The 26,477-nt window shown below is 36.9% G+C and overlaps 2 protein-coding genes across 2 annotated transcripts in view; one reads left to right on the forward strand and one right to left on the reverse strand.

Moving 5' to 3' along the window:
* WDR64 (WD repeat domain 64) overlaps positions 1–26,477 on the reverse strand; it is a 94,654-nt gene that overhangs the window by 48,277 nt on the left and 19,900 nt on the right. The window contains exons 8-10 of the mRNA XM_040967929.1: positions 22,995–23,129; positions 11,651–11,730; positions 4,486–4,625 (exon numbers count right to left, since the gene is read on the reverse strand). Coding sequence (XP_040823863.1) covers positions 4,486–4,625; positions 11,651–11,730; positions 22,995–23,129 — 355 coding nt within the window. The remainder of the gene's footprint in view (positions 1–4,485; positions 4,626–11,650; positions 11,731–22,994; positions 23,130–26,477) is intronic.
* On the forward strand, positions 21,166–21,598 carry LOC121148187 (apoptosis regulatory protein Siva-like; the record flags this gene model as incomplete). Its single annotated transcript, XM_040968282.1, has 1 exon — positions 21,166–21,598. A coding segment is annotated over one exon (369 nt), but the record flags the coding sequence as incomplete, so codon positions are not given.

Raw genomic sequence — 26,477 nt, forward strand, 5'->3', positions numbered from 1 at the left:
TCCTCTCTGTATATCTCTGGCTTTCCAATAAATAAATAAATCCCTAAAAAAAAGTTTGTGGAAAACTTGTATTACAAAGTCACAATGAGAGATTTCAAGGTTTTTTGTTTTTTGGCCAAGATTTTTTTGTTGTTGTTTTCATTCTTTTCCCTGGGCTGTTTGAAATATCCTTTTACATTAAGAGTTTACATATTAGAGCACATTTATCTACTTAGATCTACCTCATCCTTGCTAATAGGTTGATCCACATTAACACAGTAGGAAGTAAGGGTTCCCAAGATTGCCACGAGACACAACTTGTGTACCAAGCAAGAAACAGAGGTAAAGGGTAACATCGACAGAATAAGTTGATGAAAGTTATCTTAAAAACTATAATGAATGTGTGTGGGATCATAATGAATGTAAAAGGGGTCACAGGGACGTGAAGTGCAAGTACATGCACTTTCTAACATGCCACTTCAACCAGGAACGCTGCGGGCTCTGTCCTGAAGTCAAGAGCCTGAGAAGAATGAGGTGATGAATCTGAGATACATTTCAGAGACTTAATGACTGAGCAATGGAAAGAATCTGGGAGGAAGGAAGGTCTGAAGTTGGGTCAATGTTCACTGAAAAATATGACGCTGAGATTAGAGGAAAATTAGAAATTCAGAAAAGGAGAGTTGAAGTGCAAATAAGTTCAGTTTTAGAGATGCCAAAAATCAAAATATAGTAACAACTGAATGATTTGTAATTGGGAAAAGGAAAATCTAAGATCAAGAAAGCCAATACATGGTTCTTATTAGGGCAATGCTTAGATTAGAATAGAGAAGAGGAATTTGACTTACTCGGGAATAAAGAACTTTACTGGAGACAGGAGGAATAGAAGAGAGAGTAGCTAAAATAACAACCGTTTTGAGGTAGAAAGGAGGAAAGCAGTAAAGTGAGCTCAGAATGATTAGTTAAGTAAGATAAAAAGCATTTTTGGAGTGGTATCAAGGGTTCAGGGAAAGATGATTCATCTATGCATCACATAGACTTGATGGGTGGGCAGCAAGATGTGACTAATTACTGTGAAGCATCTGAGACTTAAAAAGAAAGACTCACCCTCTCCTATAACATTGAAACACATTGTGTTCTTTGTTTGTGTGGTTAAAGGTGGATGGGTTTAAAATGAGTACTGGAAAGATCACATGTCTTTCTGATGATTCCTGGCGTTTATTGAAGACTAGTTACATACAAGGTTTGGTGTTGCATGCTTGACTTACATAATCTCGTTTAAGCCTCCATCAGCTCTGTAAGGAAGATGCTTTATTATTCTCCTTATTGGTTTCAAAGCATTCATGCAAGCTCACAACTAAGAATTGTCACAGTCAGGCTTAAATTTAGATTTGCCTGATCCTATAAGTTATTCTCATAGTCAGGCTTCCTGGAGATGAAACTTCGAGAATATTTTAGCTGTGGTCATAGACAGCTGAATCTCAGTCTACTTACAGACTAGGTTAGCAACCTGTTCGGCTTACTCAGACATTATCTGCTTGGCATATGATTTCGCATCATAGCTTCCTGCTCTAAAACAAATCTAGCAAAATCAAGCTTTGCCTTTTCTCAGGTTCCTACATATCACTTCCAAAGTGAAATTTTAAGAAAAATAGCAACTTTCACACCCATTTGCAATCTGTTATAAATTGCCGAAGCCAGTATATTTCTCTTATTCATAGAAAAAAAAGAAACTGTTAAAGCTGTGCTGGAGGAGATTGCCCACAGTTGTTCTACTGCTCTTGCTAATGAAATGAACGTAAGTATATATTGGTTTCAGCATCTTTCAACATTTGTCAGCTTTTCTTTCAAAGCAGTAAATATGGCTTAACCATTCAGTATATGAGTTCTGTGACTAGGCAAACAATCCTGCAGTTGGAAGAGAAATACAGTTTCAGAAGCCTGTAGAAAAACATATATATAATCTCCTGGTGGCAGTACTGCAAAACTAGGAGGAAGGATGAGAATCTCTTGAGATTAAGGCGAAGGCATGTAGTTTCCACCCAATTCATCACAGTGGTTTACTGCAATTCAGTGTAATGAAAGTTAATTTATGTGATGCTGTTTAGGGGAAGGCTACATGTGAAGATACTTCCTCTTTTTTAAAAAAATACACAATAATAAATTTTCATTTCAGCAAAAACATGGGTACCAATTCATCTGTTCTCTGCCCAAATTGCTCATTTTATACATCTTCATGAGATTGGTTCCTCTGGTGGTTCAAGCTTCAGGTTTTAATTCCAAAACACAATGGAAGGCTGTGTTTCACATTTTGTACAATTCTTAACTTTTTGCTTTCTCTTTTTAAAAGATTTGTTATTACTATTTTTTTTTTATTTGAAAAGCAGATTTTACAGAGAGAGAGGAGAAATACAGAGAGAAGCTCTTCCATCTGCTGGCTTACTCCCCAAATGGCTGCAATGGCCAGAACTGAGCTGGGAGCAAGGAGCCTCTTCTGGGTCTACCACATGTGTGCAAGGGCCCAAATACTTGGAGCATCCTCTGCTGCTTTCCTGGGCTTTAAGCAGCAAGCTAAATCACAAGTGAAGAAGCCAGGACATGAATCATCACCCATATGGAATGCTGGTATTACAGAGTGGAGGACTAGCAGGCTGCACCACAGTGCCATCCCCTGCCTTCTTTTATATTTGTTACTTGCCTTCTCTAGGAAGTAAGCTCCCTCGGGGTTCTTATCCTTGACACTGTAGGTATAGACAATGGTAGAAAGTCTAGAACTTTTGAAATTCTCTAGAGGTGACCCCAGATCATACTTCAGAATGTTTTAATATTTCAAAACTTTCACTGTCTTTTCACTACTATTTTTAAAATTAAAAGTTGCTTTAAAACAAAAGTGGTTGCTTTGCCTCTGTCTCTCAGCCCCTTAAATTAAAAAAATAAGTTATACATTTGCCCCTGCCTCCTATCATTTCGCGTGTCAGTGTTATTTGTTTAAAGCTATTACTATTTCTGTCATCTTTATTGCATTTTTGCCCCTTCTTCCTCTAACTTTAGCTTTGTTAATGAGTTCTAGGTAGGCAGTTTGGGTAAAGTCAGAAATGGGATAGGCTAACTTAGCCATTAGGTAGCTGTGTGACCTTAGTTACTTAGATGTGATTTTCCTTCGTAAGTATAAATTTCATATAACTATTTTGCAGGACTTCTATTAGAATCAAATAAGCTGTGTGTATAAAATGCTTAGTAGTATAATACCTGGCATATAGTACACACTTGATACATGATATCTGCTATCATAATTTATGGAAAGTTTGCATGTCATACAGTCTTATTTATTTTCTTTTAACTACAGGTGCTATATTTAGGAATTATGAAGATTGTATAAAAATTCACCTTCTTTTTTCCTAGAAAATTAGAACCTTTATGATTGTACATTTAAAATGTTTCACCCACCTGGAATGTAGTTTACTACATAGAAGTAATGGTCTGATTACATATTTTTCCTATGTGTTTAATCACTTCTTCCAGTATTTGTTAGATGCACCATCCTTTTCTTACAGACATGAAAGGCTACTTTTATATTATACAAGATTACCACATGAATGTCTAAAAAATCCTTGGATTCTCCTTTTCTGTTTCATAGATGTGACTATCTCTGCAATAACTAATATTCAACTCCTTATTTTTGCTTTATGCTGTGTGTTAATGTTTGATAGAGAATCCATTATCCTATATATTTGAAAGTTTCTAGGATACTCTTTCAAATCAGTATTTCTACATTACCTTTAAACTTGGCAAATTGACTGAATAGCCTTCAATGTCTAGTATTTCCATGTAGGAATGTAGAATATTTCTATACCTGTATTCTGAAATAAAATGATCTCATTATATAAATGGTACCTATCTCTTAAGATTATTCATAGATATCTTATTTTTTCTTCTTGTTGATGCCATCTCTATAATCATTTTTCCTAACAGAAAAACCAGAAATCCATTTTTTGCAAATTGTTTTATAATCAGCTATCTTATTGATTGAATTTAGTAGCCCTAAATATGTAAGCTGATTTCTCTCAATTTTTCAAGAAGTTACATTATTTGCAAATATCCTAATTCCATTTGTATAATTCTCACAGCTTATTTTTTCTGTGTTATTATCTTGCCTTGAACTTTGAAAATGCCATTTAATAACTGCTCAACAGCAGAAACTCTTATTTTTTTCTTAGGTGATATTTCTTTATAATCAGCAGACCTCTTGCGCTTTACTATTGAGGATAATGGGAGCTCTCTTCCTACTGTTGTGTCCTTCTCCATTTACCTTTGAGGATATTTCTTTCTTATACACTAAGCAACGGACACAGACAGCAGTGGCTCATCACCTTCTTCTCCAGAAGGAACAGATTTTCTCTCAGTGACTATCAGTTATTTCAAACATTGCACATGGCCTGGGTCTTCCAATAGTTGAACTTAATGGAGAAGTTATTTTGTTTCCTTTTTGTTTTGTTTTCTTTTTACTACCTTGGCAGAGGAGAGGCTGATGACATGTTGATCTTTCTCATTGGTGACAATCTCAGTGATACTGAACATGTGTCCCACCAGTTTCCCCACTGGCTTGGTGCTGATGTTGGGGTGCCAGAGTCGGAGCACTTTGTCTTCTCCTGAAAAGGGAAACAGGGAAAAATTATTAATCTTCTCAAGTGCTTAAGTGTAAAAAGTCCCTCTCTTACACAGCCATTTCCTTCTCTTGCTTTTCCCTTCAAATCCCAGGCAGTTTCCAGGATGCATAAGTGATTGGCTTGCTAAGAGACTAGCTTGCTTTGAATCTGCTGCTCCTTTTAATGCTGTTTTTCATCATATTTATACATACAAATATGGAACATTATGAATATTTTATAAGTACTTTTCTTGATTCAGTACTTTCCTACTGCTTCATGCATTAATGTATTATTTATACTTTATTTACTTCCAAAAGTATTTAAGGCAGCTGTTCTTTGATTTGCACATTCTTAAATTACACAAATATTGTGATAATGAAAGCATTCAAAGGAGAAAGGAAACTGCACATGATCTACAATTATAACAGATCAAATATTGTTTTTTTAAAGATTTACTTATTTTTTATTGGAAAGGCAGATATACAGAGAGGAGGAGAGACAGAGAGGAACCATTCTGTCCGATGGTTCACTCCCCAAGTGATCGAAATGGCTGGAGCTGAGCCAATCCAAAGCCAGGAGCCAGGAGTTCTTCTGGGTCTCTGATGCAGATGCAGGGGGGATCCCAAGGCTTTGAGCCGTCCTCGACTGCTTTCCCAGGCCACAAGCAGGGAGCTGGATGGGAAGTGGGGCCACCGGTATTAGAACCGGCACCCATATGAGATCCCGGTGCGTGCAAGGCAAGGACTTTAACCACTACGCTATCGCACTGGGTCCCAAATATTGTTATTTTTCCATCTCTTCTAGCCCTTGTCCATAAACATAAGTAATTTAAAAGAAAGTCTTCTTTCCCTCATGGCACTTCCACTCCTTAAGCGAAATCACTGTTAACTTTTTGAAACATACATATTAAATGTTTTCTAGTTATATTTTTATAATACTTTTTTATGTTTATGAAGATCATGGGCCAATCCCTTCATAATTATCCTTTCAATTTCCTGTTTCCTAATTTATCATTCACCTATTAATAGATTATTCCAGTTATTCTGTTTTTCTTTTACCTTATTCACTAGCGTGGAAATGAGCCATTATTTTATTTATGTGGTATTTTCTCTTTTGGATTACTGAGGGTTTATATCCAAGTGTTGGGTCACTATACGAAGAGGTGGAAACATTTTTTATGACTTCAAAACCTATTACTAGACTGCTTTGCCAAATGATTATAACAATATTCAAAGCCATGCATCAGTCATTTGTAATTATACCAGTTTTATCAAAATTTGGTTAGCACATACATATTTTTACTATTGAAATGCAATCATATGTGATTATACCAGTTTCATCAAAATTTGGTCAGCATATAAAATATGTTCAATATTGAAATGCTTACTGTTTTAATAGATTTGAAATGATATGTTAAAAAAGACCTAATGTTAAGATAGCTAATGCTGTTGTGCATTTTCTGCTGTTTTGTGTCTATTAATTTTATCTTTTGTGACTTGTTGGGATCAAATCCTTTACCAGGAATGTATTGAAACTCTGGTGATATTAAAAAATAAGAATTTAATAAAAATTTATGATATGCATATACATATATGCATATACATTTAGTTTTATGGCCAAGGCTGGATAACTGTTCAGAAAAAATCTATATTCTCTCAACATCTTCTAGATTCCTTGCACATAAGGAGTATCTTAAAAAAAATATGACACTGGTGTAAAGACAAACACATAGATCAATGAAATGGAGTTAGATAGCCTAGAAATCATTCCACATACATAGATTTTGACAAAGGTGCCAGGAATGTACACTGGAAATAGGATATTCTTTCCAATAACTGTTGCTAGTAAAACTGGACACACAAGGCCTGGCATGAGTGCCTAGTGGCGAAACTCGCCTTGAATGCACCCAGATCCCACAAGGACACCAGTTTGGATCCTGGTTGCTCCACTTCCATTCAGCTCTCTGCTTATGACTTGGGAAACAATCATGAATGGCCCAAAAGCTTTGAGACCATGTACCCATTTGGGATAGCTGGAAGAGGCCCCTGGCTCCTGGCTTCAGATTGGCTCAGCTCTGGCCATTGTAACAACTTGGGGAGTGAATCAGCAAATAGAAGATCTGTGTATCCATATCTCCTTCTCTCTATATATCTGCTTTTCCAATAAAAATAAATAGATCTTGAAAAACAAAACTGGACACACAAATGGAAGAATGAAGTTAGATCCCTAACTCTCATAATAAATCAACTCAAGATGGATCAAAGACCTAAATGAAAGACTCGAAACTATGTCTAAGCTATGAAATTTCTAGAAGAAAATAGGGTAACACTTCAAGACCCTGGAATAGGCAATAATTCCTTGGCTAAGACTCCATAAGCACAGGAAACCAATACAAAACTAGACAGATGTGATTTATCAAACTCAGAAACTTTTACACAGCAAAGGGAACAGAATAAAGGGACACCAGACAGGAGAAAATATTTGTAAGCTACTTATCTAAAAAAGGATTAATGTCCAGAATGTGTTCAGAACTCAATCTCAACAACAAAAACACAATCATCAGTTAGGAAAAGATCAAAGAACCTGAGTAGACAGTTCTCAATTGATGAAACAGAAATAGTCAACAATAGCAAACATAGATAGGCAACATATATGTGAAAAAACGATCAATATCACCAGTCGTCTGGGAAATGCAAATCAAGACCACGGTGAGCTGTGTTACCTTACTTGCTCTTAGAATTTGCCGTTAGCAGAGAGACAGAAAATAAACATTGCTGGTGATTAGCAAGGAGAATTGTTATACATTGTTGGTGCAAGTTATACAGCCACTATGAAAACAAATATGGGGATTTCTTAGACTCTAGAAATAGACTTGCCATATGAGCCTGTGATCTCATTACTGGGTATATATCCAAGAGACATGAAATCTTTATCTCAAAGATATTTGTTTCATCATGTTTATTTTGATACTGTTCACAATAGTTAAGCTCTGAACTCGCCAAGATATCCAACATCAAATGAGTAGTGTGCTATATGCACACAATGGAATATTCTCAGCCATGAAAAAGAGTGAAATCCTGCCATTTGCTTAAAAATTGATGGAGCTTGGCGGACTTCATATAAAACAAATAATAACAAACAAGACACAGAAAGTCAAATAGAACATATTCTCCCTTATAAGTGAGAGCTAAAGCAAAAACAAAGGCAAAACCATCAGTCTGAACACAGATTACTAGAGACTTAGTGGAGAATGCAAAATAGAGGCTTTGGGATTAAGAAAAAAAAGGGAAGTTGCATGTTTCTTATAAGCAAAATAAATATATCACAATTTTCATTGGCTTAGGCAGGTATGAGATATACGGGAGCTTTTTGTACTACTTCACACTTTTTGTTTTGCAAATTTGAAATAATTCAGAGATAAAAAGCTTTAAAATGTGTGATTGCTCATAAGAAGTTAATTCACTCTTTTTTTTGTTATTTTCCATTTGATTTTTTTCTGCTTTTTTTCAAATCAAGATTTAGAGAAAGTCACACATTAAATAGCTGTTCTTTCATTTAGCAAACTCTTATCTCAGTTGGTGAGTCACTTGATCTAAGCACATCACTTTTGATGAGATGAGCTGGCTCAGTTCACAGAGAACAGCAAGAGAAAAAAGCAAGATGGAGTGATCCTCAGGTGAATCCAATTGCTGTGGTCCAGGAAGAATGCTGGGCTGGGAACAAAGAGAACTGACTCAGCCTCTACTCTGGCATCTAACTAGTTGCACCACTTATGGTAAATTGCTTTCTTTTCTGGGAACTCAATTTCTTTGTCTGTAAAATTTATCTTCAAGAGTTCTTTCAGCTCTAAAGTTTTATGAGTGTATGCTCTGGAATGAAAAATCACCATAGTGAGATTAGATGGCAAACTGAAATTTTTATATGTAAAAGATCTTCAGGTGTTCAATTAAATGATTCAAACTGAGTAATTCCAATAATACATTACTTCACCTGTACGTCGTTTTCATTGAGAACGACCAAGAAGTATCATAACATTGATTTATGTGATATTGATGGTACCTAGTTTATAGCAGTTGTGTAAAAAAACATTGTTGAATGAAACATTAAAAAGTACTTTCAAAGCTCCATAGATACCTTGGATGACAATTAATTGCTTTTATACACTGAACTTTCCAATATGGGAGCATAATTCTTAAAATGGCTAGTGGAAAAACTATTGATATCCAGGATGATCACCAAAATAATATTCAAGAAAGTTGGTTGTTTGCTTTTTTTTCTGGTTTTTTTTTTTCAAGATCATCAAAGCCTCTGTACATTTAACACTTTGGAAAGCTGCTTTCATTACGTATTTTGAGTCTTCAGCTGCTACATACTGTACCAGTGTTTAACAGTGTGCTTGGCTGAGTCACACTGATCCACAAGAGCATTCTCCTGGTAAAAATGTGTTTTTCATTTACAGGGATTTGCATATTTTACTAAATAGAGGCTCCATAACTGTGACAATTCAATAAATGATGCATGGTGATGGTGTGAGCTGCTTGTCAGTTATGCTAGTCAGTGTTTTCTTGCCTTTGAGAAAGAGCTGGAAAGCTCATATAATTGATCCGTTTTCAAACTGTGGATGTGAATTTTACAGTGTAGTAAACATCGAGCATTACAGGAGTCAAATGTCATAATCCACAAATGCTGAAGTGGTTTAAGTCCCAGAACTTTACCGAACATAATCTTTAATTCCAGAAATAATTGAAATACAAAGATTTAGAAACAGATGAAACTGTCAGCACTTAAAACATTTTTGTTTTCTAGTGTGTGAAAACAACAGGAGGCTACCCAGAGGAGGTGGTCCAGATCAATGTACAGTATCAAGTGACAGTTGTGCTTTAGAAATCAGATGTCCCTTTAGCCACATAAACTCCTTTGTAAAAGAGCTTTGTGCATAGGATTTGAATTGAAGGGAAATAGAAGGCTAATATTATGACCTGAGGAACTGCAGTGAGGTGAACAGCACCAGTTGCACTTGATTCTTGAGCATGTTGGGTGCCTCATTTCTTACCGCAGTGGGAAATGTTTTTGCACATTTCCTGGAACACCTGTCCTCAAACAGAGGACATGCCCATATTCATTGCAAGTGAAATGATAAGTCAGAATAATCACCAACTCAGAAACTGACAACAATGAAACCGAAAATCGTAACACTAGCATTTCCATTTTTTCCCAAACATCCAATTTTAACATTTTTCTTTGTGTTTTCTATACGGAGATAAGAATCATCTTTAAATGATAATCATTCTTGGCAAGCACAGTTTGTATACATGGATGATTCTTAGAATAGTCAATAACAAGGTTCAGACAGCTTGTTCTTGGTCCAGGCCATAACTCCTATAGACTACTCTGCAGACTTTATGATTGCCTGTTTTCCTTCCTTTCTTAATGTCCTGACTTGAATTTTAGAAGTATGTAGCCAAAGAATGCTTTGTTTTTCTGAATTCGCAACACCCAAATATCATATATTTGAGGAATTTTCTGATTAAAAGACTGCATCTTAAGTTTCCCAAGGAATGTTTTTAGTTTATTTAATTTAAAATTCACCTATGAACAAACAGCCCTAGTTGTTGGAATTTGTGGTCCTACTTCATTTTGCTAGATAAAGGAAACTAAGTAACAGTAAGTTATCATAGTGGACAAGTGATGAAACTTAACTTCCCTACTTTCTACATTGTTTCTCTATTTGCTGTGCTTTCCAATAGACTGCTGTATTATTTTATAATCATGTTTAAACTCTGAGCTCTTTTCAAGTAGGTATTGTGGAAGGACCAAAACTGTACAATCCATCAGTATAATTTTTCCATTTCTCTTACCTTCCAGAATTTGAGCAGTTGATTTCCCTTAGTAATCCTGAGTATCATTCTGTTTCAAGTCTTATGAATAATTCATTTCCCTTGTCTTTGAGAATGGTTCTTTCTTTTCATTCTCCATAGAATAGTAATAATTCAGACACTCTCTATACTCATGACATTAGTAAGAGCCTTCTATTTAGAACCTTAGATTTTATTCTATTCTAATTTATCTTCTATGATCTGAAACTGTGATTTTTGCCTTTATTTTTACATAAATTATAATTAATATTTACTAGGGAGAACCATCTGCCAGGTATACATTATCTTAACCTGAAATACCACCATACAAAGCACATGTGTTTTTTCCCTTAGTGTTGTCATTAACAAACTTGTATTCTATACTGTGTGCAAAATGCTAAGCATTTTATTTGAATCAGCTTAGTTATTACAGTAACCGTATGAGTAAGGACTACATTTAAGCTCACTTACAGATGATATTTAAGCTTAGCAGAGTGAATAACCTGCTCACAAAATGGCTAACAAGTGAGAGGGAAAGGATTTGTATCTGTATGGTCTGACTCCAGAGGCCAGACTCAGAACCATCAAAAATACTAAAACTGCATTATCATAGATGAGGAGTTGGAGCATCAAAGAAAATTTCAGGTTTTCAGTTCTCCACCTTTCCCCTAAAACTCTTTGTATTATTTTTTCCTTTATACTGAGTTAATGACTTTGTTTCATGTCTTATACCTTACTTATCTGTTAAGTGTCAGTGTTCTCTGAAGTCATGATTTTCTTTGTTCACTCTAGACCAGCAGCAGTTTCTATTGAGAATTCGACAACATTCTGAACTTAAACCTCCCAAAATATGCACAGTTGCCCAAGCGAACCTCTGTTTTAGGAGAATTCAACTGTTTTAGAGCTCAGAACTCAAAGCATTTATATATAACTTCTAAATGACTTCCGACTCTAAAGCCTAAACAAAACAATGAAAACAAATTACAGTAAAATATGGGACTATTTATTTCACATATGCTTGGGATTTAAGGACGTACCATTAAATCCAGAAGCCATGAAGAAAAGTGAATTGATTTTGAATCTTTTAATTTCCTAAAAGGCTGTTCCAAGAAAAATTCAAGGAAAGTACTCTTTGAATGAAAATAATTTCTGTATAGCCAGAGTTGTCCTTACCTCCAGTGACAATGACATTCGCTTTGGAGCAGTAGCAAAACGTATTGGCTCCTCTTGGCATAGCAAACTCTCTGACAGGCCTGGAAAACACAAATTAGATGTGAAAAGAAGATATTTTTCTTTAAAGCCTTATATATAAGTAGGTTATACTCAATACAGTTAATCACAGAGAATAATGGTAAGTCATGATTAAGTCCTCGCATTCCCATAGGATCTACTTGCTTTGGTGTGGTGACGCTTGCATAGCATTTTAAATTGATGCTATGTAAAATGGAGCCTAATCCTCCACCTTTGGCCTGTGGTTTTGTTGGTCTTGAGGATAGGAACAACAGTATCAATTCTTATCCAAGAAAGATGTTGGCAGCTAAACAAGTCCTTTGGTGGCACATAATGGCAGGAATCATTTAGACACTTATTATTCATTGGAAACGGCTATCAAGCCCAAGTAATTTGCCTCTAAAATTTACCTGAAATTTGTCCACATCATTTCATATGCACTAAAATGTTTTGGACCAACCCTCTATCCTCTTTCACTGGAATTGCTGTAATACTCAACTAAGAAGGCATTCCTGTCAGTTGTTTGCTTACTAAAGAAGCAGGGTCACACAGCAAATGGCATCTTATCTTTTTCCAAGATGGTGAACAAGTTAGTTGGTAAAGAGAAGGGGACAAGAAATTAAAGAACCTCCGTGTCCTCCTCTATAATATAAGAAGCAAGAAATTTGGGAGGACCTCAGGGAAAAGTATTTTTCAAAGTGTCTCACTAAAATAAGAGACTGATGGAAGTATGACTCCTTATGAAGGACTATGCTATTGTAGCAACAGGGGGAAAACCTGTCAGGAAATGGGAGTTTGGGGGGGAATCCCAAATTTAAAAAAAAAAAAAAGTGTCCCCCACAAGGCCCGGCACAGTAGCCTAGTGGCTAAAGTCCTCTCCTTGAAAGCTCTAGGCTCCCATATGGCTGCTGGTTCTAATCCCAGTGGCCCTGCTTCCCATCCAACTCCTTTCTTGTGGCCTGGGAAAGCAGTCAAGGATGGCCTGAGGCCTTGGGAACCTGCACCTGTGTGGGAGACCCGGAGGAGAATTTGGGCTTCCAGCTTCGGATAGGCTGAGCTCTGGCCATTGCGGCAGACAGATCTTCCTCTTGTCTCTCCTCCTCTCTGTATATCTGACTTTCAAAATCAATAAATATTTTTTTAAAAAGTGTCCCCCACACTGGATTATTGCTTCTCATTGGTGCCCATTCCCAGGGATCAAGTGAGAGTATAATAAAAAACTAGTTCAGGGATTAGTACACTTTTCTTGAGGCCTTCTCTTGAGAGATTGGTAAACTTTTTCAGTAAAAGAATATAAAAATATTTTAGGCTTTTGCCATATGATTTTTGATGTTCCAACTAAGATAGTTCCAAGCTTATGATGGCTTGACTTACACTTTCTGTCATATGAAAGCAGTATGTCTTAAGTAGAAATTGCAGTTGAATCTGGATTTTTTATCTTTTCAGAGCTAGTGATATATGTTATGATGCCTCTTGAAATGCTGGTCAGTGGCAGTAGCTGAACGTTCCAATTGGCCATGCAGTCACAAGAGGAGATAACTGTGCTGGTGCCAGCTATTTTTGGATTTTGTGTATTTGCATTGTATCCTGTCCAGAGAACATCTATTTTTACATTTGCTTGAGATTTTTAGCAATTTATTGTAAAATATACTTTGTGTTAGATGATTTTCTTAAAAGGTTGGCTAAGTTCTGAGCATATTTAAGTTGTCTGGCTAAGCTATGATGTTTAGGAGGTTAGGTTTATTTAATAAATTTTCTACTTAGGATATTTCCAATTAAAAAAAAAGATAGGCTAGGCCCAACACAATAGCCTAAAGCAAGGCTAAAGTTCTTGCCTTGTGCGCACCCCATATGGGTGCTGGTTCTAATTCTGGAGGCCCCACTTCTCATCTAGCTCCCTGCATGTGGCCTGGGAAAGCAATCAAGGAAGCCCAAAGCCTTGGGACACTGTCCCTGCATCAGAGACCTGGAAGAAGCTCTTGGCTCCTGGCTTTGGATTGGCTCAGTTTTGGCTGTTGCTGCCACTTGAGGAGTAAATCATTGGAAGGAAGATCTTCCTCTCTGTCTTTCCTTCTCTCTGTATATCAGATTTTCCAATAAAAATAAATAAATCTTTAAAAAATATTTGCTTATTTATTTTGAAATTGAGAGTTACAGAGGGAGATACACATACAGTGAAAGAGAGAAAGAAAAGGAGAGTTGATGGAAGAGAGAGACACAGAGAGAAATGGCCATAACAACCAGGGCTGGGCCAGCTTGGAGCTAATAACTTGGAGATTCATCCAGGTTTCCCACTTGGGTTGTGGAGACCTAGACACCTGGGCCATCCTCTGCTGCTTTTCTCAGGCAGCTAAAAGAACTGGATCAGAAGTAGAATAATTGGGACACAAATAGGTGCCTGTATGGAATGATGGTGTCACAGGTGCTAACTCCACCCACAATACTCTAGCACTAACTCCTTAAAATGGTTTTAATCAGGATGAACTACATCCTAAGTTGAGAAGTACCCACTTTGGCCTCTGGAACACAGGAAAAATCATTGGTGATATAAATAAGGGTGTTCTCATGCAACTCGGTTTATGAGCAATGAAAATATTAATGTGATTTTCATGATTCATGAAATATTATTCTGATGTTTTCAACTATTTAAAATGTAAACATCATGCTTAATTTGCTAACATTAAAAAAAAAAGTCAGGATAAATTGCATTTAGCCCTTGGGCCATAATTTTCCAAACTCTGCTCGACATACAGGAATAGGCAATGTGATATAGCAGATTAAGTTGCTGCTTACAATACTAGTGGCCCTGTTGGAGCATCTATTCAAGTCCCAGCTCTTGTGCTTCAGAAGTAGTTTCCTAATGAGATCCACGGGAGGCAGCAGAAAATAGCTCAAGTACTTGGCCCCCTGCCAATGATGTGGGAGACCCAGATGTAGTTCTGGGCTTTTGTTTTCAGCCTGATTCAGACCTCAATGTGTAGCCATTTGGGGAGTGAACCAGCCCATGGAAGATTTTCTCTTTCTCTCTCTCTCTCTCTCTCTCTCTCTCTCTCTCTCGTGTGTGTGTGACCCTTCTTCACTTCTCTGTTGCTTTGCTTTTCAAATAAACTTATAAAACAAAAGATGAAAAACAATGAGCTCAATGTAATGTAGGGTTATAAAGCCCCATCTATTCTCAGTAGTCATATATCTTTCTTTTATTATATGCTTTTTCTTTTTTTTTTTTTCCCTTGGAGAAACAAACAGTTGTTGAGCATATACTGTCTGCCAAGCAATAAGTCAGGAACATCACATGAATTAACTGAAGTAATTTTTCTCTGAGAGTGTGTGGTAGTATATGTTCTCCTTATGCTGAAAAGGGAGAGACAGATTGATAAAAGCTAATGGTCCAATTCATGGGTTACAAAACAGTGATCACTAGGACAGAAACCAGTTCTGCCTGACTTCACAGCAACCCTAGAGGTGGGCACTACAGTCTTTCCAGTATAATTATCTTCCTCCAAGCTGGGTGACTAATGAAAAACAATACTCTGTAGTTAGTTGCTTTTCTCTTAGAAACTGTCAGGCTCTCAGGGGGTTAAAGGTTCGACTTGCATGTTGGAACCAATATGTCCTACATGGTATAATTAATGGCAGGTGCTCATTTTCTTTCTCGCACAAAACTCCATTTATGAAATTACCATACAAAATTATAACTCTTCTGAAATGGAAATTTTTTGAGAGGATTTCTTCCTGCCTTTTTGGAATTTGTACTAGTTTCCATTTTAACAGCTGGCCAATTATGTATTTGTATGAATGTAGTTTCATCTGGCTCAATTTAAGACTCATTACAAGGAATTGAGGAAATAGCAATATATTGAATCTAGAAATGAAGTAGATCTAACCTTCTTTTTATTGGAGATAACTCCTCAGTGGCCATGGATTTCCAGAAAACATGACTATATCAATCACTTGAGAAACCTCTTTAGCTTTTAGATTTAGGAGAGTGACTCAAGTGAGGAAGTAGTTTAAAAGCTCAGCTGAGAAAATATGAGATCAATAGTCCAGTCAGTTTTTGCTACATCTCAGGGTGTTTAATATTTTTGCTTTTATTTTCATTCAAGAAAAAGTTTTTCTTTCTTACTAATTTTCTTGTTGACTCATAGGTCACACAATAGCATTGTTTGCTTTGGGAAGCTCTTAGATTTTCATTTCTTCAGTGACACATCGGTCATTTAATATCATGTTATTTCACTCCAAGGTGTTGTAAATTTTTTAACTTTATTCCTGATGTTGATTTTGTTTTATGGCTTTTCATTTAAGGCAATGAATAGTATCTGTGTGATACAGACTGTCATATCCAGATGTGAAGATACAATGTAGTATGCATCTCTACTTCCAAATCAAAGATAGACAACCAATGAAATTGTTAAATAAATCTTGACAATAGGATGCTAGAGTGTCTGCCATCGTCTGCACCTGCAATGTCAGATTACACTTAAATTACAGAATGATGGACTTATGACCGCTTATGATGGACTATAGTATTATAAAACATATAGGGTAAATCATTGGGGGAGGAGGGAATTTGGACAAGGGGTACAGGAAATCCCAGACCCTATGGAATTGTATCAGAAAATAAAAATAAAGTAAAATAAACGAAATTACTTATTTCTTTTCTTCCTCGTTGGCTACGATATCAAAGACCCAATCTTTCTCATCTTTAAATTCCCAGGAAGTGGTATAGAGTTTTGAACAGTAATTAATCAATAGATATATGATAGGACAATGACTGTTCAGACTTCTCTAGAGTTTCTTGTAAATTATTTTTGTACTCGTGATCAAATTATGAACAATCAGAAAGGGAGTATAGATTATATTAATGAACCATCTTTGCGTCTGATGGAGCTACATCCTAAGACTATTTAAAATGCAATTGATACAAAGATTGAGCATGAGAAAGAGTTTTGGAAGGCAAATGCTTAGGAAAGTTCAAAAAAATTCCCTGGGGGTAGGTATCAGCTATTTGATGCTTAAAACACCATGAAATTAGGAAAAAGATAGTTAAAGTGTGTGTATATAGGAAGGGAAGAAGGTTTCCACTGCTAAATATGTGCAAAATACTAGGACTTATCCAGGGAACAAGAAGGGATCAGTCATGGGAAGCTAAATTTGGTCAGCTAAGTGGATTAAGTGAATGGCTATGCATGGTCCAGACTGCAGAAGCATCCTATGTGGGAGAGAGGATGCTGTTAAAGGATTGAGATGATGGTATGCCATTTTAAAAAAGATTTATTTATTTTTATTGGAAAGGCAGATATATACAGTGAGGAGGAGAGACAGAGAGGAAGATCTTCCAACCGAAGGTTCACCCCCTATGAGGCCACAACGGCTGGAGCTGAGCCAATCTGAAGCCAGGAGCCAGGAGCTTCCTCCAGGTCTCCTATGCGGGTGCAGGGTCCCCAAGCTTTGGGCCGTCCTCTACTGCATTCCCAGGCCACAAGCAGGGAGCTGGATGGGAAGTGGAGCTGCCAGGATTAGAATTGGCGCCTATATGGGATCCTAGTGCGTTCAAGGAGGGGACTTCAACCGCTATGCTATTGTGCCGACCCTGATTGTATGTCATTTTTTTTTAAAGATTTATTTTATTATTTTTTTTATTGGAAAGGCAGATATACAGAGAGGAGATACAGAGAGGAAGATCTTCCGTCCGATGATTCACTCCCCAAGTGGGCGCAACGGCCAATGCTATGCCGATCCTAAGCCAGGAGCCTCTTCCGGGTCTCCTACGCGGGTGCAGGGTCCCAAAGCTTTGGGCCGTCCTTGACTGCTTTCCCAGGCCACAGGCAGGGTGCTGGATGGGAAGTGGGGCCACCGGGATAAGAACCGGTGCCTATATGCGATCCCGGGCGTGCAAAGCGAGGACCTTAACCACTGCGCCACCGCGCCGGGCCCTGTATGTCATTTTTAAGGTAATATTCTGGAATACTACTGGAGCATTTTTTTTATCGAGATAACACTGAGAGAAGAGCCCAATGGGTAGAGAAATATAAAGATAAGATGATTTCATGGGTGTTTTGGGGGCAGTATAGACATAGCTGCTGAAGAAGAGGAAAGCCGGCTTTATAGTTGGATAGTGGATGAATCATGGTATCAGCAAACAAAATATCAAATTATGTAGAACATTTATATTTGAGGGAAGTGAGATAAATTTAAATATGGTCATATGAGTTTGAAGGGCTGTGAAATATTCAAGTGGAGGTGATTGGATGGTACACTCAAATTCAACAATCATGATAGGTTGGGTTTAATCAATACTAACGTATTAACAGTGTATTGGAAAAACAATCATCACCCAAGAGGATCATAGAACATGGGAAGGACATTTGCCTAAGGACAGAACTCCAGAGAACAAAACCAGTAAAGGCAGGCACAAAAAAAAGAACCACAAGGAGGAGAGCAAACAGTAAAATGCCAGGAGAAAACACCAACTTTTCAGAAGTCAGGAGAAGTGCTGAGAGTGCCTGATTCCATGGCGTTGAAAGGGCAGAGGCAGGGGGTGAACTACTGGAGAGAACTGTGAAGGGAATAGGTAATATCAAGGAAATGGAGGTAGTGAATGCAAAGTAAAGGTGTTTGTTGACAATTGTGAGTCAAGGAAAGGATTACTCAGATCAGAAGACTTGAGCATAATGAGCTGGAAATAAGTAGACAACTGAAGAAACTCAGAAAGATCATGGAGTATAAAAAGAATTGAGTGCAGAATCACCAGAGGATTAAGTAACTTAAATCTCTAAAGTAGAAAGATGGAAGAATAGGTGTGGCCATATGTAAGTTTAAAGATATAGTACGTTGGAGAACTCTCTTCGGTATCAGAATTTTGTCAGGAAAGAATAAAAAGGAGTTGAAGTTTTGAATAGCCAACAAGGTGAATAGCAAAGGAAATAAAAGAGGGTTTGCAGTCTAGGCTAAGTAAGAGCTCTCTTCTGAGCATAACTGGTTAGGATTTGCTAATGGAAACAATGAGAATATGGATGCCAGAGAATTCTAATGAGTCAGGAGGAGTTAGATGATTATCGCATGGACCATATGCGTGGAAAGAGAGGAAAGACAAGAGAAGGCTACTCTGTTTTCAAGGTAATGTAGTGATCAAGTCATCAGAGACTCAGTGGCATCATTGAGCAGGTACAGTTAGAGCATCAAGGAGATAATAGGGGAAGCACGAAACAGACAATACCAATTTCTGAAGGAAAAAAATGTTGCGACTATAAAATTTGGGGCTGGTCAATATCCAGCTAATGTTTTGTGTCCTATTTTATGTTAGTATTGAAAATAGACAACTGAATACCATGTAAAGTTAATCTTTAACAAGAAATAAGCCACTTAATCAAAAGGTAGACTTATTACATTTATTATGCTGGCTATAGCTTTTTTTGCTCATGAAATCACTGCCAAAGTTATTATTTTAGTCCCCTTTGTAACACTTCTTATTTTTATTCTCAACTCTTGGTCCCTGAAGACCAGTGCTTATCACACTCTTTTCTAAAATTCCTTCATATCTATAATAGAAACCATTTAACTGGCCTTTATTACACTTTGATTGACACTGTTGGTCATCAGACTTGGCAGTCGTGTCCTAGGAGAGGTGCAGTATTCAGTTGGGGCTGGGGGTAAGAGGGAGATGGGGATAGGCCATTCTTTTGAGGGGCTTGCTTTCCGTGGTAATTTTCCAAGAAACTTCTGAATTTGGGATTGTGTAGAGATTTAATTGCGTGCCATTATGCAGCATTTGTATGTTTTTTAATATAATAGTAAAGCTTCAATAATATAGATGTTAGTAAATGTTTGTAAAATGAATTGAAAGTGATAGCTTTTGAATGGTTTTTGCTTTATGTATAAGTTTACATAATTTAATTTTTAATGATAACAGTGTTTAACAATAGACTTGCCAAGTTCCTGAATCTTACTATGTCAGTTTTCATATGTTGATATGAGCTGACTCCAGCATCTCATTGATTTTATGTCTGTATTTATTTTCCCACTTACATTTTAAAAATGTAAAGACAGATGTCATGACTATAATATATCTGTATTTCCGACAGTGATTTATTAAATACTTGCTGAGTAAGTGATGTATTTCTGGATTTAAGGTTAATTTACATCACCAGCATAAGTTTTTGATTGCCACATTAGCATGTTGACCTAGTATGTTTATGTTTTTCACTCTGCTAAAATCATGGCTGCAGCTTGTAAATAAAAGCTATTTATATGAATGTTGACATGGGATGTATATCTGCTATAGATCAATATATCAGGGCATATTATATTTATAGGCATTTTCACAGTGCTTCTTAATGGTTTTGAATGTAACATGAATTGCCAGCCTAGAATAAAATCAATAAAAAGTCAGATAAAGAGTTGTATCTAATTCTTATCTAAAGTACCTGTCTTTAAGTGCCAGCATATAATCACTGTCTTCCAGCAAACTGTCTTCCAGAAGGGCTGTATCATTTTCAGTTCACACCAAGGACTGAGAGTTTCTGTTGCCAGAGTTTGGTAGTGATAGGGTTTTGGATTGTGATCACTTACCTAGGTGTATAATGATGCCTCGTTTTTCTTTTCAAGTTTACAATTCCCTCACACTTTCGGTATCTATATTTTCACATGCTGGTATATATCTTCTTTGACGTATCTTCAGATAATATTCTGGTTTTTTTGGTATGCTAACTGTTGAGTTTTAAGTGGAGTGGTTTTCTTTTCTTTTTTTTTTTTTTTGGTATATTTTAGATGGCAGGGTTTTTGTTTTGTTTTGTTTTGCAAATAAATCTTTTGCAAGTATTTAATCCCAGCCTGTGGCTTACCTTCTCATTCTGTTGACAGTATCTTTCACAGAACAGGGGTTTCATCATTATTGTATTTTAATGATCAACCATGAGAAATCTCATGAGTTTTGTCTTTGGTGCTGTTTTGGCATATCCAAGGTTACCTAGATCTTTTCTCCTGTTACTTTCTGGTAATTTTGTAATTTTGCATTTACCTTTTGGTGTCCTTCTTTAACTTTTGCGAAAAGTAGACTGTCTATGTTTAGGTTTTTCCTTTTTGTGTATGTCTAGTTGTTCCAGCACCATTTATTGCAAAGAATGTAATTGTTGCACTATATTGCGTTTTGCCCTTTTATCAAAATCAGTTGAATATATATATATCCCTTATTCAGAATTCTTTACTGATTCATTGATCTCTGTCTATTCTGATGCCAATATCACATTGTGTTGAGTGCTGCAATTTTAGTTTAAGTGCTAAAGTCGGGTAGTGTCGGTGCTCTGACTTTGTTCTTCAGTTTTATTTATTCTACATCTTCTGCCTCTTTGCATAATCTTTAGAATCATTATCTTGATAATTACAAAATCTTATTGGTATTTTGCTTGTGAAAGCATTAAATCCATAGAGCAAGCTGAGAATTGATGTCTTGACACTGACTCCTCTTCCAGGGGGCCCAGGCCTTCATGGACCGCATGTGGGGCAACGGCTGCGCCCTTGTGCACCTGCCTGAGCCCCCCAAGCCCGGCCCTGCTGCCAGGGGGCAGATGGTGATCGGACCCGATGGCCGCCTGCTCCGGAGCCAGATAGAGGTTGACCCATCCAGGGTGGCCCCAGTGGCCTGCTCGTCGTGTCTACGTGCAGTGGACGGCAAGGCGGCATGTGGCCAGTGCGAGCGGGCCCTGTGTGAGCAGTGTGTGCGAACCTGCTGGGGCTGCAGTGCTGTGGCCTGCGGCCTGTGTGGCCTCTTGGAGCTTGGCGATGCAGACGAGAAGGTGCTGTGTGGCAGCTACACCATGTTCGAGGCCTGATGGCAGCGTGGGCGGGCTCTGTGTTTATACTGTCGTGACACCAGCAAATGAACTTTCTATTTCTGCTAAAAAAAAATTTATAGGCATTATAGGAATGCCTATAAATTTAATTTATAGGAATATTGTTCACAATATTCCCCTTTTATCCTCTTAATATCCTTGGGGTCTATGGTGATATTCCCTTATTTATTAGTAATTTTCTTTCTTTTTTTTTTTTTTTGCTGTATCAACTTAGGGTATCAATTTATTTACACTTTTTTAGAACTTATGACTTTATATTTTGATTTTGTTGATTTGTCTGTTGATTTTCTATTTTCAGTTTCACTCTATATTTATATATATGTACATATATATATAATTTCTATTTTTCTTCTTACGTTGAATCTGATTTACTCTTTTTTTTCTGGTTCCCTAGAATGGAAGCTTAAATGATTGATTTTATAGTTTTGGTTTTTTTCCTATTGTATATACTCAGCACTTTAAAATTTCTGTTAAACACTTTAAAATTTTTATTAAACATTGAATTGTCTAAATCTTCTTAAATTTAATAAGCTATGTTCTTTTTGTTGAATTTGGACATTTTGATTTCTTCTGTCACTCGTTTGATTCATGTGTTGTTTATAAGTGTGTTAGACCACCATATGATTTTGGAATTTTCCAGTTTTTGACTGTGTTCTTAATTTTCCTCTTTCTTTTATTTGTTGGGCTTTAGTAAATGTATAGATTGAATATAAATTATAATAATATGTCTCAGAACCATAACTCTCATCACTTCTGAAAGTTGCGTAGTGTCCCTAATGTCCAGTTGAGACTCCTGCCCCAACCACCAGCCCTGGAAAACCAGGGCTGATCTCCTTTCCATCTTTATAAAATAGATCTTTGGGACATTTTCTATAAATGGAGTAATGCAATATGAAGTCTCCTCATTAGGTTTTTGCCACTTAGCACAATGTTCTTAAAGGTTATCGTGAATTTTAAAGCAAAATTAAAGTATAATTGCTGCTTTCTAGACATAAATAAAACCAAATTTGAAGATGAAACACTCTTCAAGTAATCTCTCCAAAAGAATATTATCCTGTATTTTACACAATAAACAAAATGGTTGTGCTGTAGATGATACTCACTGGAGACCAGCCAATCAAAAGAATTGATCTAGAAATAATGAGGTTTCATCATCAGAGTGATATTTAGAAACTATAGTTATGGTTATATCTGCATTTATTTATTTCACCAAATTAAAATAATAATCAATGAGCCAAATTCTTCTTAGGATGCATTGTATTCAGATCTGCTTGAATACTTCAATTCACTATTAAACTATCTAATGGACTTTGCCAAACAAATAAAAAAATGTTAACATATGAAAACTCTGTTTTAAAATTCCACAACTTCCATAGGCCTATCATTGTAAAAATTATGAAATTCACAGAATGGTGATATACATTAACTATCATACTTACAGATTATCCTCAAGCCTCCTCAAAGATTCCAAAACAAATGAGTGGACACTGTCTAAGGAGCAAGATCCGAAGCAATTTAGGGATGGAATATATCTGATTTTCATTACCCAGTCATTATGCAGCTTCCTTTTAACACTGGGGGATTAAAAAGAGGAAGATGTAACTTAATTCACACACGTAATACTGAGTTTTTTTTCTATTGAACATATGAAATTTGTAACTCTGTACTGTGCCAAATATGACATGTACAACATCATGCATAATGCCATTTTTAAATACTCAACTACATATCCCAACCTAGCCTATTTAAAATGAAAAAAAAAAACCTATGAAAGACTATTATAAAATATTGAGACATAAATTCAGGGAAAAAAAATACTCCAGAGGAACCTGTTTGATATCAACACCATTATCCTTACCTTACTTGAAAAGATAAAACTAATAATCCCAATGGAGGATGTTTCAGTATTTAATACATCCACATAAATGAAATCTATGAATGCCAACTCCACACAAACTTTTATGATGACTCCAGAATTTAAGTAATCCTTTGACCTTAATACTTTGTTTGCATCAGGTTTGAGAATCTCTTGGCACAAAAAAGCACCTCTGCTCTCAACCTATGTAATACTCCTTGGAAGCATTACATTATCTGCTTGATTGTGAGTCACATGATTAGGTCGTCTACATGTAAATGATCTCCCACAAGATCCAGTGTGGATTAGCGTTCACAAGGTTCCTCCAATTCCTGAGATCTCCAAATCTCATATATGACATAACTATCCACTGAGAACATGGATGGAAAAGAAGCTGTGGAACTTTCTGACACTTGACACGTATCTCAGTCAAGATTCCTATAGCATCATTTATGCTGACAACCTAGCATGATGGGATTCTTGATGGTAGAGATAGGGTTGCATCATACAGGGAACTGCTGCTCTCAGCAACAAGCACTTTGATTGCACTTAGTAATAGCACTCATACATGAAGGACAAAAATACACCTGGTCAACCACTGTGTCAATCTCAGGGTTCGAGTTATGCAGGTAATCTTAACCTTATGTAGTTACAGTTGCACTGAGCTCTGATTTATTTACTTGAGGGACAGAGGTACAGAGACTCAGAAAGAGAGCTCCATCTGTTCACAGATGCCACAACAGCCTGGGCTAGGATGTTGGGCCATACAGAATCCAGAAGCTGAAAAGTCAGTCTTGACTCCTACAGTGTGGCAGATGCCCAGTGAGTCCAGCTAAGATGGCTGCCTCCCTTGAAGCTGGCATCAAAAGCTAGAGCACAACTGAACAAAGGCATTCAGATGTGGGATGAGGCCTCCTAACCAGGATCTCAACTGCTCTACGGAATGCTTGCTTCTAGACTGAATTTTTAACTGAATATTTTAACTCTTGGTTAAAAATTTTTTACACTATTAAAAAACTAAATTCTCTTTGTTTTCTTTTTTAAATTACAAAGTTTTGGGGGGGAGCTGGTACTGGAATATAGCAGATATAGCAGGTAAGATAGTTCTTTATACATAATTTAGAAAGCCAAATTAACAGGTCAAAGTAAACATTGTCTTTCTGAAGTCCATCCGAAAAACTTTGCTCACATTTTTTATATATACACTCAGTATTTTTCTAAGTAGAAATACATGTACACATATATTTATAAAGCTAAATTCATAGATACCCAGAAAACTAGTTTTTACCTAACATATCATTAACGTTTTCCATGTTAGTAAATGCCTTTTTGAAATATACTTCAGGGCCCGGTGGCGTGGCCTAGCTGCTGAAGTCCTCACCTTGAATGCCCCGGGACCCCATATGGGTGCCAGTTCTAATCCCGGCAGCTCCACTTCCCATCCTGCCCCCTGCTTGTGGCCTGGGAAAGCAGTCGAGGATGGCCCAAAACCTTGGGACCCTGCACCCATGTGGGATACCTGGAAGAAGTTCCTGGATCCTGGCTTTGGTTCGGCATAGCATCGGATGTTGCACTCACTTGGGGAGTGAATCATCAGACGGAAGATCTTCCTCTCTGTCTCTCCTCCTCTTTGTATATCTGACTTTCCAATAAATAAATAAATCTTTAAAAATTATATATGCTTCAGAAAAAAATATATATACTTCAGTAATCACATAGAATTACTTAAGTTGTCTACACTATGATTTACTAAATATCTTTGATTCCATATATACTTTGGGAGTCTAAAACTGTATTATGTGTCTTAATATATTACCTATGCACTGATATGTCTGTATAATATATAAATGTTCATTTATGAAATTTCCTTTTTTAAAAAATTTATTTATTTTTATTGTAAAGTCAGATATACAAAGAGGAGGAGAGACGGAGAGGAAGATCTTCTGTCTGATGAGTCACTCTCCAACTGACCACAATGGCTGGAGCTGTGCCAAACCGAAGCCAGGAGCCAGGAACTTTCTCCATGTCTCCCATGCACCCATGGGTGCAGGGTCCCAAGGCTTTGGGCCATCCTTGACTGCTTTCGCAGGTCACAAGCAGGGAGCTGGATGGGAAGTGGAGCTGCTGGGATTAGAACCAGCACCCATATGGAATCCTGGCGTGTTCAAAGTGGAGACACTGCTAGGCTACCATGCAGGGTCCTATGAAATTTCTAGTATGTTTAACTTACATATTTGTATATTTGAATTATTTATGTAAATAAGAATTTAAAGTTATTATTCTCTTGTTGGACAGTGGATAAAATATCATTGTAAGACATGCTATACAAACCATGCTTATATTTTAGAACATGCAGAGATTGAAAGTGCTTGATGGGCTCTTGACACATTGCTCCTGTGTTTGGGAGGATTGGTCTAACTCACACTACCACCATCTCCAAATGTTAGCGCTTCTGTTTCACAGCATTCTCTATTTCGTCTTTTCTGACATCTGATTTCAAGTTGTATTTTGATTAATAAGAAAGATATATTTAATACAAAATTAGGTTTTTCTCCTAATAAAAGTAGCATACACCTTACTAAAAAACTTTGAATATAACAATTTATAAAAAATACAAAACTGAGACCAGTGCCATGGCATAGCAGACTAAACCTTCACTTGCTGTGAGGGCATTCCACATTAGCACCAGTTCAAATCCCAGCTGCTCCACTTCCCATCCAGTTCCCTGTTGCGGCCTGGAAAAGCATTGGTGGATAGTCCAGGACATTAAGACCCTATATTCACATTAGGGGTCTAGAGAAGGGTTCTGGTGCCTGGCTTTGGATTGGTCAGGTCCGTCCACTGAGGCCGTTTGGGAAATGAACCAGTGATTGGAAGGTCTAAATACATAAAATACAAAACTAACCCATAATCTCAACACTTGGAGTTACTTTAGCATTTCTGTCTGATGATCCCGTTGAAGCACTTATTGACCATTGTATTTATGTATGCATGTGTGTGAATGCTCTGTTCACATCCTTTGTTCACCTTTCTCCTGAGGAATTACTTTTTAATTGAACTCTAAGAC

This window comes from Ochotona curzoniae, unplaced genomic scaffold (genome assembly GCF_017591425.1).
Source record: "Ochotona curzoniae isolate NIBS_2020 unplaced genomic scaffold, NIBS_Ocur_1.0 scaffold_4683, whole genome shotgun sequence".
NCBI lineage: Eukaryota > Metazoa > Chordata > Mammalia > Lagomorpha > Ochotonidae > Ochotona > Ochotona curzoniae.